The sequence below is a fragment of the Myxine glutinosa genome, chromosome 1 (genome assembly GCF_964187855.1).
Source record: "Myxine glutinosa chromosome 1, kmMyxGlut1.1, whole genome shotgun sequence".
NCBI classification, from domain to species: Eukaryota; Metazoa; Chordata; class Myxini; order Myxiniformes; family Myxinidae; genus Myxine; species Myxine glutinosa.
In genome coordinates, this window is record NC_136261.1 from 144,541,825 (window position 1) to 144,556,190 (window position 14,366).

The 14,366-nt window shown below is 45.0% G+C and overlaps 1 protein-coding gene across 1 annotated transcript in view; it reads left to right on the forward strand.

The window, feature by feature from the left end:
* LOC144892242 (trans-1,2-dihydrobenzene-1,2-diol dehydrogenase-like) overlaps positions 1-11,453 on the forward strand; it is a 73,081-nt gene extending 61,628 nt beyond the window's left edge. The window contains exons 5-7 of the mRNA XM_078777859.1: positions 8,797-8,921; positions 9,066-9,216; positions 10,768-11,453. Coding sequence (XP_078633985.1) covers positions 8,797-8,921; positions 9,066-9,216; positions 10,768-10,889 — 398 coding nt within the window. The 3' untranslated portion in view covers positions 10,890-11,453. The remainder of the gene's footprint in view (positions 1-8,796; positions 8,922-9,065; positions 9,217-10,767) is intronic.
* The last annotated feature ends 2,913 nt before the right edge of the window (positions 11,454-14,366 follow it).

The following is a 14,366-nucleotide window of genomic DNA, read 5'->3' on the forward strand; positions in this document are numbered from 1 at the left end:
CGAGCGGCCGAAATTTTGTTTCAGACCAATTATTTAAAGTCGTGCCATGGATGATCAAGGCGTTCGGATGCCGGTGGGGGTAGAAGAAGAGGGGTTAGAGGCAACCCAAGACCCCAGAGAGGCAGTGGGAATAATGGAAGAGGAGAGCCATGAGGGTTCGGTAGCGGAGGTTGGAGGCGCACAAGATGGCGCCCCGCACATGACGGCGATAGCTGAGCCTGCAGCACCAATGGGCTGGGTCCATTTTCTGGCACAAATGAGGGCGTCTATGGAAGAGTCAAGGTATAATTGGAAAAGGGACGCCATGTCAGACGAATCCGGGTGTGATCTGGAAAGATTGAGGGAGGAAGCCAGGTGTGAAGTGGAAGAACGGATAGCAGAGGCAAGAAGGGATAATAAAAAAATGATGGAGGACATGAGGCGCAAGTCGGGCGAAAAGGTTGCGGTGGTACGCAACGAGGTAGCGCGACTTGAGGAGCATGCAGAGAGCGATGTGGAGCAAAGGGTAGCCAAGTTGACCAGGGCTATAAGGGACAAGACGCGAGATGTAGAAAAGCCGACGACAGTCAAATTTGATTTAAAAAATGTCGGGAGCACCGGGGAAGGTTGAATTTGAAGACGAAATTTTATGGGTGCCGACGGTCGAGGTAGAGCAAAGCACAGCCGGGTGGACCGGGGTAGGGATCGCGACCCAGGGTATGGGAAAGCCGGCAACCACCGAGGTAGAAAAGGAAATTTTATTCGGACCAGCGGTCGTCGAGGGAAAGAAAAAAGAAATTCAATTCGAATCATTCGAAGCAGTAGTGGAAATTGGAATTGGAGAGACGGCAGAATTAGAAAAGCACCAGCAGAAGGGAGAAGTGGATAATGTACAAAGTCTGAATTCACATCCTGATGCCGTACTTGCTAATCCTTATAAAGATTTGCAGGTGCGCGTGGAGAGGAGGATCCCAAAGGTGAGTAAGGTGGTATATGGTGCTAAGAGGTTTTGCATGAGGATGTTTGGTGCGAAAATTATTTCCGCGCGCTTAGGATCCCAGCGTACCGCGGGCGTTTGTGGGAGGTCCGTTGGGTGCTGTGTGAGAGAAAATGGCACGCGTGTGAGGAAAAAGTGTGCGTCGAAGAGTGAGTGTGTTACAAAGTGTGGGAGTGATACCGGGTGCGAGAGCGAATGCACGTCGGAGGGTATGTGTGAAACAGAGTGTACGGAGTGTGACACGGAGAGTGAGTTGGTGGTGGAGTGGGTGCGAGAATGCACGCTTGTGATGGACGGAGAGAGTGTGCGAGAACGCACACCTGAGTTGGTGGTGGCACGGGTGCGGGAGAGCACAATGAAGCGTGTGATTGGGTGTGCAGAAGAGTGCACACTCGTGGTGAGTGTTACGGAGGACGTAACGGGGGAAGAAAGGTGTGTGAACGACGAGTGTGTGCAAGAAGGTTTGCGAGAGGAGTGGTGTGTAACAGGGTGTGCGAATGGTGGAATGGATGCGCGAGAGTGTCTGGTGAGCGTTATGAGTAGACCGGAGTATGGAGCGAAAGAGAACGAAAGGAACGAGTGGTGTGAGAATGCAAAGCGAGCATCGACGTTAAACGAGATAGCGGTTAGACTGACATTTAACCGACGCGAGCTCTCGGTCCGTGCCGGGCTTTGGGTATTGCGGGAGCCGGTGGAGATCGGTGCTGCGTCGCTCTTCGGAGCATCGTGCACGATCCGGGCCTGGCCCCGCCCCGCACGGTCGAGTCCGGGCTTTGCCGGGCAAGGCGACCGTTCCGGTTTGAGGGAAGGTAGGAGGGATCGGAACGGCGCCCCCTTGTGGTGGCGGTGATCCACCCGGGCAAGGTTGGCCCATCGCACTTGGGAGCGACAGGCCCTGCGTAGGGATGGTGCTTTAAATCTCGGCCCAACCAAACCTCCTCCCCTGAACCGAATGCCGGACGGACTCAACCTGCAGGCGACCAAACCACCCGAATTCATTGCTCGGCTGTGTGAAGCCGAGTTCTAATGATGCATGGACGTACCGAGAGGCTCAAGTTTAATGGACTGTGATGATAATAGTGTTTGGATTCGAAATTGGGAATAGTGAATAGGATTGGCAGTAATGATTGGCAAATTTGATGGGCAACAATGATTGGCAGTACTAATTGGCAAATTTGATTGGCAGAAAATTGGATGGGCAAAATTGATAATGGGAGATTCCCAATGTGGAGGAATGGCAACTCTACCATCCCTCCCATCAACCCCGGGCACATGAGCTATAGATTATGGGGTTTGGCAGTGTAAGCTCGCCGAGGGAGGGTTTGGATAATGGATTAGGGATCTAGAGAAATGACAGTAGGTAACGGTAGGGTTAAGTAGCGACATGATACCTGTAGTAGGGGATGTAGGTAGATTAGTTGGATGATAATGACGAGGGAGTGCAATAGTATAAGGGGCGACGGGGAAGCACGAGTTTCAGAAGGGAGTAGTTAGATCAGATGATGCTGTGTGTGTGTGTAGAAAGAGTATTGAGCAGAGTATTGTGAGTGTGGGTGAATGGCATTGTAGTGAATGAAGAAGCCTGGGAGGAAAGGAGGGTGCAAGAGCCAGCAGGTGTGTGTGAGCACAGGTGTGCAAGTGAACAGGTGTATGGAGAATGGTTGAATGAAATAATTGGAATGGAGTATGGAATGGTTGGTGTGGAGTGAGTGGTGTGGATAACGTGAGTGGAGTGGTTGGTGCGAAGGGAGTGGATGGGGAAGATGGACCCCTATCACGAATACCCGCCGGGGAGGGTAGTTTAAGAGTAGGTCGAGGGTATAGGTAAATTGTGGTGGATATTTGGCATCTGTGGTGCGTGTGGTAGAATGGTGTTTGGATGGGTGCATTAGTTAAGTGGAAATGGCTGGGCGTGTGGCCTGTTAGTGTGTGTGGTTAAATGGGCACTCTGCCGCTGTGAGGATGTCGGCCAGGTGAGGCCGCAGGTGGGCTCTGGGAGCCGGTAGAGTTGTGAGTGAGGCCCGAGGATCCGGAGGACGGACCCGGGTAGCCCAGTGCCAGAGAGGGCACCGAGGGTGTAAGTGCCAGGGAGGGCCTTCCCCAGGTAGATAGGTTAGGGTAAAGGAGCAAGTAAGCTCGGAGGCAACTGCAGTGGCGGAGGTGTGCAGGTGAGTAGGCCTGCTAGGGGAGCCACACGACCCAGTCCTGAAATTGTGCAAAGGCACAGGGAGTTGAATCGGGGGAGTGAGACCCCAAATTGGAGAGCGCAACAGTATGTGCAATGGGAGTTCGGTGTTTCGAACCGCATAGTGTAAGACAGCCAATGGTTTGGCAGAGAAAGACACCGGGTAGTGTAAAGTGTGTTAATGTCATTTATAAAGTAGTTAGGATTAAAAAATCTCCTCACACCATCTACACCCACTCACCGGAGGTGACGACAGTGCTCCACGCCATGCCATGGTTTGTTAATTTTTTTGTTGCAGATGTTTTTGGGAATGTGAGACGCATCAAGACGTGGGTGAGACATTGTGCTGGTTGTTCCATCTCTTCCTCCTTAAGAGGGATTGATGATGAATTGGGTGATGGCAAATTTGGTTAGAAATTGGGATTGGTACGAATTTGGATGAGGGGAGATATGGGGAAGACGAGACCATAGTGACGGAATTTGTAAATGTAAATTGTTGTGTAAATACGGGGTAAGGGGCGAGGGTAGAGTAGGTGACGGGGGGGCGGGGGGGTGACGTACGTTAGGGACGAGCTTTCACCACTCGATCTCCAGGCGCACCTCACCTCTGCATTGCCTTGTGTTGATGTGTACCCTTGCGCCCTTGCCTTCGCTGACTCTGCTTTGTCTTCCTCCCCACCCATGGACCGTGCTCTCTGGGCACTGAGGGAGAGCGTGCGGGAGCCGCATCTGTGTGCCCGAGCCGCCGCTGTCAGCTGCCTGGATCGATGGACCACCTTATGGACCGCACGTCTTGCGGCCAAGCACCGCACTTATGGACCACGGTACTGTGGCCGAGCACCACTGATGGACCCCACGTGTTGGGGCCTGGCCCCTCTGCTGGGACCGACCACGATGGCCCAGGAAAGTTTGCTTGCGGACCACGATAAGGTAGCCCCTTTTTGCCCTACAGGTGGACCAACCATAGTTGGCCCCTGTGGGCTATAAATAAAAAATGGACACATTGTGTGCCTTTTTTATTATTGCAAATAGGCAGCAAGCCACCAAGAACGACAACATCTGGAAGAGACATCGGCCAGCAGAGCAGGAGCTGACAAGAAACAAGACCATCAGTTTGTTTTATTGTGTGTGTGCTTATTATTATTTTTCAAATGTAGCACTGGATGGTGCTTGATGGTGCTTATTGGTGCTTTGGTGCTCGCATGCTCGGGGATGCATTGCAATATCAATCCTGCATCCCCGGGCATGTAAAGGTGGTGTATCGATGCAGTGCATGCTTTTCCTCCCTCCCACAGGGTTCTTTTTGTTTCCCCAAAAGAAATGACAGGTCCTGAGTTGCCATGTAAATACAAATAGTGTCGTGTAAATAATGCTCCCAACCGTCAATGTATAGTTTGCGAATTAATTCCGCAATTCGGTTAATTGTGGGTGCGAATCTGTTAGGCAGAATGCAACGTAGCAGGCGGGACATACTTAATTGTGTTTTAAAACTGTCGCACTCAAGGGCAAGGTTAATAGTAGAGGGGTATTACACATGCGTGTCACATTAAGTTAAAGTTTTTTTTCAGCCAGAGACGTGCCGTGAGGAATGAGGGTGCTGTGTTACAGTTTTTCGAACCTTCACATGTAAATTTAGTAGTAAATTCCCTTATAGATGACCCCTGTGTACATGTCCCCTTAATTGGCTGTTAATTAAAGATTGCACCTTCGTTTTTCCATGTACAAACACGTAGGACATTTTAGGATCTCTCTCTAGTTATATCGTTATTATGTGTTCCAGGTAAGGCTGTGTTTCCAATAGTTGACTCTACGTTGCATCAATCAAATGAGATAGATCCCCTTTCAATTTTCCCCAATCGTCTCCCGCTCTTCAAGTGCAGTAGCGGTAAGGCAGCGTTCGCTGCCAGTAACAGTTGGGCTGTTTTCTTCGCTGCCAAAACTCCATTGCCCACGAGGCCAGGATCGGAGAAGAAGAGGGAGGAGCCGCCAGAGCACGGGTGTGGCAGCACCTCGTCATCAAAGGTGGAGTCAGAGAGCCCTTAACAACCAACCAGGGCTCGGTGGGCATGGCTTGATAGGGCGTGGCAAGAAACATCTAGAGAGTTCGAGAGGGTTCCAAGGGCATGGTTATAAAACCCTTGGCACGAGGCCCCCACCAGAGAGACGCGGGAGAGGTTCATGAGTGAGGGGGCACGAACAGAGTTTGACAGAGAAGGTACGAGTTGGAGAGTCGGTGAGAAGGCAGGAGAGACGAGCTGCGCGGAGCTGCTGCAGGCAGCCCCTGCCGTGTAAGCTGTATACGTGGGGCCACCGGCCGCTCGCTCCAAACTGTGAACCTGGAGCGGACCTCTCTGCTGCGCATTTGCCCGGACCTTCCTGCCCTGTTGTCCTACCTGAACCTTCTCCTTCCAGCCATTCATTCCTGCCTGCAATTCCCTTTTCGTGTGAGTCTGTCTGTATTGTCCTGTGGGTATAAGTAAGCCTGTTTAAGAATTGCACTGTCTTCTTCTTCTTCTGTATATTGCTTTCGTTTCTCCTTTGGTTTTGTATAGTAGTTAATAAATACCTGTTCCTCCTTATTCTTTGGTTTTCATCTACGTTGCATCAATCAAATAAGATAGATCCCCTTTCAATTTTCCCCAATCGTCTCCCGCTCTTCAAGTGCAGTAGCCGCCCCCCCCCCCCCCCTTGCTAAGGGGAGTGCCGTACTCCGATTCCGTAACAATATATATATTTTTTTTTTTCATAGAAGCCATATATATATTGTGTATTGCCAGAAGTCGGCTTTGCTATAGCTCCTCAATCATATATTCAGATTTTTTTGATAGCGGTCATGTCAGGACTCTACAGCTGCACACATGAAAGAAGATGAAGAAGCCCACTTTGTCTCTTCCAGATAGAGGTGGTTCTGGATGTATGATAGCATGTTGCACCATCTTCCTGAAGGAAATGTGTTCCATATTGGGAAATGCTTTTCTGGTATTATGGTAGGAAGATTTCTTGTATACCTGCAAATGCAGTGCCCTCCATAAGTTTGGGAACAGTGAAGTCAAATTTGTTTTGACAGTTTGACATTGGGGATGCATTGCAATATCAATCCTGCATCCCCGGACATGTAAAGGTGGTGTATCGATGCAGTGCATGCTTTTCCTCCCTCCCACAGGGTTCTTTTTGTTTCCCCAAAAGAAATGACAGGTCCTGGGGTGCCATGTAAATACAAATAGTGTTGTGTAAATAATGCTCCCAACCGTCAATGTATAGTTTGCGAATTAATTCCACAATTCGGTTAATTGTGGGTGCGAATCTGTTAGGCAGAATGGAAGAAATTTGAACAGTGAAGTTGCTGTATACTCAATAAATTTGGATTTGAGATCAAAATATGAATATGAGGCAAGAGTACAGAAAGTTAGCTTTTATTTCTTGGGATTTCTATGCATATATGTTTTATCATTTGAGAACAATGGCACTTTTTATATTCATTCTTCCCATTTTAGGCAAGCATAAGCATAAGAATTGGAACAGATTAACTTTAAGTAAATTATAGTCGTATAAAAGTTCGTATTTGGTTGCACAACCCTTGCATGCAATAACTGCATCATGCCTAATTACATGCCCAGACCAGGAATCGAACTCAGGTCCTCTGGATTCCTGGTCTGAGCATGTAATTTTCCCACATATATCAATTTAATTATTTAATCCTGTTCATTAATCTAATTGCTTCACTACGCCCCCATTGGTGTTTATAATAGAGGACATGGATTTGACCCCCCCCCCCCCCACCCCCGTTGGAGAAAGATCCTGTTGTGTTCAGGCCATTCGTGCTCCTATGGTTGGCAGTTAGTGCCCCGGAAGCATTGATGGAAAAAGAGTGGCAATCATATGTGTGGGAAAATTTCATGCTCAGTCAGGGTCGCTCAGATAACTCAGATGGCAGAGCACTGGTACGGTTTTCCAGAGGACCTTGGTTTGATTCCTTGTCTGGGCCTGTAATTTTCCCACATATAGCAATTTAATTATTTGAACCTGTTCATTCATCTAATTACTTTGGTAAAGGTTTATCTTGGTTTCATCTGTTCATGAAACTTTGTTCCAGAACTCTACTTGTGCACATCTCATCGGTTTCTTGCCAAATTCGAATCTAGCCTTTCTATTTTTGGTGCTCATGAGATGTTTGCATCTTGCAGTGTAGCATTTGTTATTCTGCTGTCAAATTCCTCTGTTAACAGTCGATTGTGATATTTTCACCTCTGTACTCTGGAGGTTGTTGGTGATGTCACTGAGAGTTGTTTTATGGTTTTTTCTTCACAGCTCTGATTATTTTTCGGTCATCAACTGCAGTTGTTTTCCTTGATTGACATGGCCGTTGTCTATGGCTAAGTACACAAGTGGTTTCTATCTTCTTCAATATATCCAAAATTGCTGTATTTGCTATGCCCAATTTTTGTGCTGTGGTTCTAATTGAATTCTTCTGTTCTTGCAGCTTCCAAATTGCTTGCTTTTCTTGCACATAAATAACAAAATATAAGAGGAGACGTTCTGTACTCTTGCCTCGTTTTCATCTTTTGATGTCAATTCCAAATATATTGAGTATATAGCAATAATAGCAAATTTGACTTCACTGTTCCAGTGCTTATAGAGCGCACTGTATGTATGTATATATGTATGAATGATCGTTTTTAAGGCCATTTTCCCTGCTAGAGCGGGGGTTAGCCTTGCGGGCCCCATGACAATCATGGTTCCCTGTTTTGAGGCAATGTTTTTATGGCCGGATGCCCTTCCTGACGCCAACCCTTAGTCGCCTCTTACGATGCGCAAGGATACGGTGCACCTATTCTAAACCGGGGTACACACCGGGATCATTCATCCCAGCAAGCTGGTACTCAATTTGCCGACCTCGGAAGGATGACAGGCTGAGTCAACCCCCCTGGTGTTAATTCAGCGATCGACCGGGATTCGAATGCAGGATCCTAGGATCCCAAGCCGGCACCCTAACCGCTAAGCCAACACCAGGCATGTAAAAGAAGGTGGAGCGAGTGGAGTCGGACAAGAAGCATAGTTGCTTTGCGGTCTGGAGCGAACATTGGCGAGCAAGAGTCACGAGTGAACTTTGGGTTTCCCAGGAAAGGGATTCCTGCAACAGAGTTGTTATCGCTGTGACAGATTAACCTGCGTGTCAGGTTTTCTGATTGATTCCGAAGAGAATCATCGAAGGGCCGTTACGTCTCAAGAACGGGCCGTTGGCCATTTTGACTCGCGCGCTTTCCGTGTCGAGCAAGGTTTCTTTGCTTCGTCAGCCGTTTTCACCACTTTCAGACGTATCTGGTGTGTGTGTGCAACGTGGCTTTTGAAGAATAATTTGCGGATTGGATTAACTTGAAGATTAATATTTGTATATATATATATATACACACACAAATACTTGTGCGTGTATATATATATATATATATATACACACACATATGCACACACACACACCTTTCTATGTTTGTATATTCCTCATTATACTTTTATCTTTTAGCATGTTGCAGACGATGACTTTTTGAATGCCCCATGTAAGTGATTGCATAACTTTTTGTGCAGGAAAATGTATTATATTAATTCACAGCTTTGATAAAAACTGTCTTTTCTGTTTCAGGCGTGGATGAGACTGTGACTGTAGTTTTGAAATATTCTGGAAACCGGTTGGGGATTTTTACTTGCAGCCTTCTTGTGCCACTCTCTAATGAAGGTTTCATCTTCAGTACAAAAGGCCATATAAAGGTATTTGTTCACTTTTGATTCTTCTTTCTATCCTCCATGATGTTTAACGTGCATTGTCATTGTTCCTGATGAATCTGCTCATCGCTTTAGTATAATTATATTGCATCACACAGCATTATTGTCTTTACTTCCTGAATGATGCAGATTCCTGCACCAATATGGTGTCCAACAAAAATGGAAACTAGTTGGGGAAATATGGAGTTTCCTTTGCCACCTATTTCTGCAGCAACAAACTTTACGAATGGGTCAGGAATGCGTTATGAGGCAGATGAGGTCAGACGCTGCCTTTTGAAAGGTACTTTATCATAATTATATTTACTTGTATAAACAGATTGACCAAAATAATCTACCTTAATAAAATTTAAAATTATCAACTGAAACGCACTCAATGGAGGTTCTGATTCCCAGAGAGGGCTAACCTATACTGCCCCTGGGCCACGTGTGAGTAAATGCAGTCCTGTACAAATTTTCCTTTAACTTTTCCTTGAGTTTAAAGTTAAACTTGCCCGAGATATTCACAAAAAGAAGCTCTTTGGCAGATTTGGTGATTCTGTTACCCTCATACAGTAATTCTGCCAACAAACAAACAAGAAGACATCATGTGGAGCACGATACTTGCAAACCCCCCCCCCCCCCCCAAGAAAAAAAAAATTCCATTGATACAGCAAATTGTCCATTTCATCTAGATTAAAATTGACAATCTTGATCAATGCTCGGGTCAATAGGAAGAAAAGTGACGATTTTTTTCAGATGAAAAATGATGATTTTGGAAGGTTGACCTTGAGTTGACCTTTGACCTTTTCACCTCAAAAATTGTGAGTTTCCCTATTTAGTGACTCAATGTGCAAATGCTGTTCAATCTTCAAGTCAATCGGATGAAAATTGAGGATTTTTGAAACTTGGCCTATGTTGACCGTTTTGGCCTATGTTGACCTCAAAAATAGCTGGTGGTTGAATTCAGTGACCATATATGCAAATCTTCTAAGAATTTCGAGTCAATCGGATGAAAATTAATGATTTTAGAAATTTGGCCTATGTTGACCTTTTGGCCTATGTTCACCTCAAAAATACGAGGTGGTTGAATTCAGTGACCAAATATGCAAGTTCTCTTCAAATTTAAAGTCAATTAGATGAAAATTGAGGATTTCAGAAATATGGCCTATGTTGACCTTTTGGCCTATGTTGACCTCAAAAATACTTGGTGGTTGAATTCAGTGACCAGATATGCAAGTCTTCTTCTAATTTCAAGTCCATCAGATGAAAATTGAGGATTTTAGAAATTTGGCAAAGTTGGTGACCTTTGGCCTATGTTGACCTTTTAACCTTTTGACCCCAAAAACAATTGGCCTCTTACTTATGACGAACTATACCATTTAGTGAAGTTTCGTGACGATCGGTTTAGAATTGTGACCTGTAGGCCGGTGACAGACAAACAAACAGACAGACAGAACCACAAACGCAACCGACCAATATACGAGAAAAATCTTCGATTTTGCAAGTAATAAACACATATGGGAAGACTGCAGTACTCCTGCACTGAGCACAAATAGATTTACCCCTTGCCCCTAACTTTATTCACCATGATTATAATACTGAGGGGGCTAAATGCTTGGGGATCTCATCACATGAATGGTACAATTTATGATAATTTTGAATGCATTAGGAGGCGGCTAAGGCCAGGTGCTGTCTTTTTGAAAGTCTCATCAACAGATAACGAACAGACTGACCAAAATGCTCAACAATATTAAAATTGCAAAATTTGGATCATGCATTCAAACATAAATGACAAATTTTAGTTTTAGTTTATTTTGCAGTGTTTTTTTTTGTTTCTACACTATATTTTCAGGACTCAAGGAAAGCCCCACCATGCCTCTGGCTGAGAGTGAATTGCTGAGCAGCATCATGACGAAGGTTTTGACACAGTTGGGTGTCTCGGAGGCGTCTCCCTCCAAGGCCTCAACCGTGTGATACCGGACGCTGTCTGTTTTCTCTTGTTGAGACTAGTCATCTTCAGGGCTACGTAGGGGGGTGCCTGTTCTTTTGAGCCTGTACACAGGTTTTGTGTTTTGAGCCACACCCTTTTACAGGCATCTGTCCTTCATCTTTGCCTTCTTTTTTTGCAAAGTTCTTTAACCTCTTAGATTTGAGTAAATAGTTATGAGTATGTTTTATAAAGAATCATGCTTTCTTGTAGTATCCTTAAATGTTAGCCTGCTTTGGATTGATATATAAGTGCAAGTTAGATTTTAAACAAACATTTTGAAAGTATTGTCTCAAACTTCCGAATTATGCTGTTCAATACGTGTTTTATTATTACTATTTCGGTTTTGCCTTCCTTCTACATGTCTGACTTCTCCACTTGAATCATTCTTCTTTTATTTTTTTTCATCTGTTAGTAGATTTGTGCCTAAAAGGTGAATGTGATGCTTCTCATAGTGCATTTTTGCCATTCTTCATCTCATCCTTACTCCATGGTTTAAACTGTTCTACACAAATGCTGTTAACATACAATAAAAATACATGTGAACATTGCATACTGGTCCTTCATTTTTGAGAGTTTCCCATGATAATATCTTGTGGAGCTCTTTTTTTCTGTCTGTCTCTGTCTGTCTTTCTGTCAGTCTCTGTCTGTATTTCTGTCTCTCTGTCTGTCTGTCTTTCTCTGTCTATGACTATCTCTATCTACTCTATCTACTCTATCTCTATCTCTATCTCTACTCTATCTACTCTATCTACTCTACTCTATCTCTATCTACTCTATCTCTATCTCTCTCTCTCTCTCCCTCTGGCTCTCGCTCTCTCCCTCTCTCCCTCTTTCTTTCTCTTTCTCTCTCTCTCTCTCTCTTTCTCTCTCTCTCTCTCTTTCTCTCTCTCTTTCTCTCTCTCTCTCTCTCTCTCTCTCTCTCTCCCTCTTTCTTTCTGTCTCTCTCTCTCTCTCTCTCTTTCTCTCTCTCTCTCTCTCTCTCTCTCTCTCTCTCTCTCTCTCTCTCTCTCTCTCTATCTGCCTATCTATATGTGTCTCTATCTGCCTATCTATATGTGTCTCTCTCTGCCTATCTATATGTGTCTCTCTCTGCCTATCTATATGTGTCTCTCTCTGCCTATCTATATGTGTCTCTCTCTGCCTATCTATATGTGTCTCTCTCTGCCTATCTATATGTGTCTCTCTCTGCCTATCTATATGTGTCTCTCTCTATGTCTCTATGTCTCTGTCTATCATAAAAAGGATTGCTGTATCTTCTTCCTTCCTCCAAGTAGCATGTCCTTTCCCAGTCAATATTTGAGGCATTTGAAATTCCACTTTGTCTCTATGCTGTGATTTATGACCTAATTGCCTACACTAGCCTCTCATTAATACCTACCCACCCGCCACAATATTCTGCCCCATGTTTGAGTGTCGTAGATTGCTCATTTGCTAGTTGCCTGCCATTCAGCTGTATATTCCTGCACTTGATCCCCAATGGGGTTTAATTCATTTGACCAAAGCTAGGATTCTGGTGCAATGTGAGGGCATAAATAATGCCATTCAGAAAATGTTACTCTTCCAAAGGGATGCAAGTCTGACTGTTGATTTGCATTTAGATAATGGATGTTAAGGAGGTCATGGCAGCTTTTGAAGAGTAGATCTGGTGAGAAGAATAAAGCTTGGCCATAACCTCTTTGTGTTAGCTGTTTAGTGATTTTGCCTAACCTGCAGTAGGATGTGGCCATGGTATGACACAAGTGATCAAATGGTCTAAATCACTGCCTTAACTTTTGATCGTGATTTCACAAAGTCTCACCTGCTTCATAACTTCCACCACCGAAGGTGGACAGCGGTCGTTTTCACCCTTGTCTGTCTGTTTTTCTTTGAACAGGATATCTCAAAAAGTTATGGGCGGATTCAGATGAAATTTCGTGGATGGGTTGGGTGTGTGATAAAGACTAATTGATTAGATTTTGGTGAATATCCGGATCCGGATCTAGATACTAGAATTTACCTGCTCCATTACCTCTGCCACCAAACGTGGATGGAGGTTATGTTTTCACCTGCCATTTTGCTCGTTTGTGAGTAGGATATCTCTAAAGTTATGGACAGATTCGGCCAAAATTGGGTAGACAGGTTGGGGATGTGACGAGGATGAATTGAGTCAATTTTGTTGAATATCCTAATCTTACCCCGGTGTACAAACTATCCATTGGACTCTATCCTCACCTGAGTTTTTGTTGTTTTGTCTTGTATTGTCTTGACCCTGCTTTGGTGATGGGACCGGATAGTATCAGTGCCCATGTTCTCAAATCCTGCTCTACCGTTCATGCCTCCCATCTATCTGCCCAATTCATTTTGTCCTCTTTTAGCTGCTTCCCCTCTGCATGGTTGCCACCAATCATCACTCCCATCCACAGCAAAGTTGCAAAAACCGATCTCACCATCTATAGGCCAGTGAGCTTACTTCCAATTGCAAGCAAGTCTTATAATCCATCATGCTTCTGATGTCATTTTCCTGTTTTCAAACAACCTGATCTCTGACCATCAGTGTGGATCCTATCCCAGTCACTTCACTCTGGACATACTTTTGCTCATCTCTCAGCAATGCATGGAGGTCTTCAATGTCATACAAGAGGATAGGGTTGTCTCCATGGACATATCTTTGGCATTTGACAGTGTGGCATCCTGATTTGCTTGCAAAGCTCTCTGCTTATGGCATAGAAGGCCACCTTCATTCCTGGATTTTTACTTCCTCCACTCAGACAGTCAACGTCTTATAAATGGAACCCTCTCCTCTCATCCAGTGGAAGCTGGAATTCCCCAAGGCAGTGTTTTTTGGCCAATACTTGTTCCTCATTTTTATAAATGGCCTTTTGGAAAATTATCTTCCTTTTCCAGACTCCACATTGTATCGTACAGTACACCCATTCCTCTTCTAGGCAGACAACAGCTACATCTTTCTGCTGATCATGAAATGATTAAACTCTGTTCTGATAAATAGAACATGTCCTTCAATCCTGGAAAAGCAAAGAGCATTACTCCATTGAGCTATGGACAAAAGCCTTGTAGACTGAGAGGTCTGTTTTACCAAGGAAAGACCTGGATCAATCGTGTGTGCCCAGCCTGTGGCAGGTGTTGAAGGCGAGCTTTGCTGTGTCGTCGGCCTAAGAAAGGTCATGACTGATGGTGAGGCTAGGAAGTTAAGGAGGCTGAACCTCTTCCCGTGGATGACCAAGGAAATACATGGGTAGGTTCATTGAATGATGCTTTACTTTCCTAGTGCTCCGGGAGGATTATTCATTGAAGAATCGGAGGTTCCCCCGGAAGGCCAACCACATAGCAAAGCTCACCTTCAAAGCCAGCCACAGGATGGGCATACTCTATCGGTCCAGGTCTTTCCTTGGTAAAACAGAACTGCAGTCCACAAGGCCTTTGTCCATAGCTCAATGGAGTAAAGCTCTTTGCTATTCGATGGA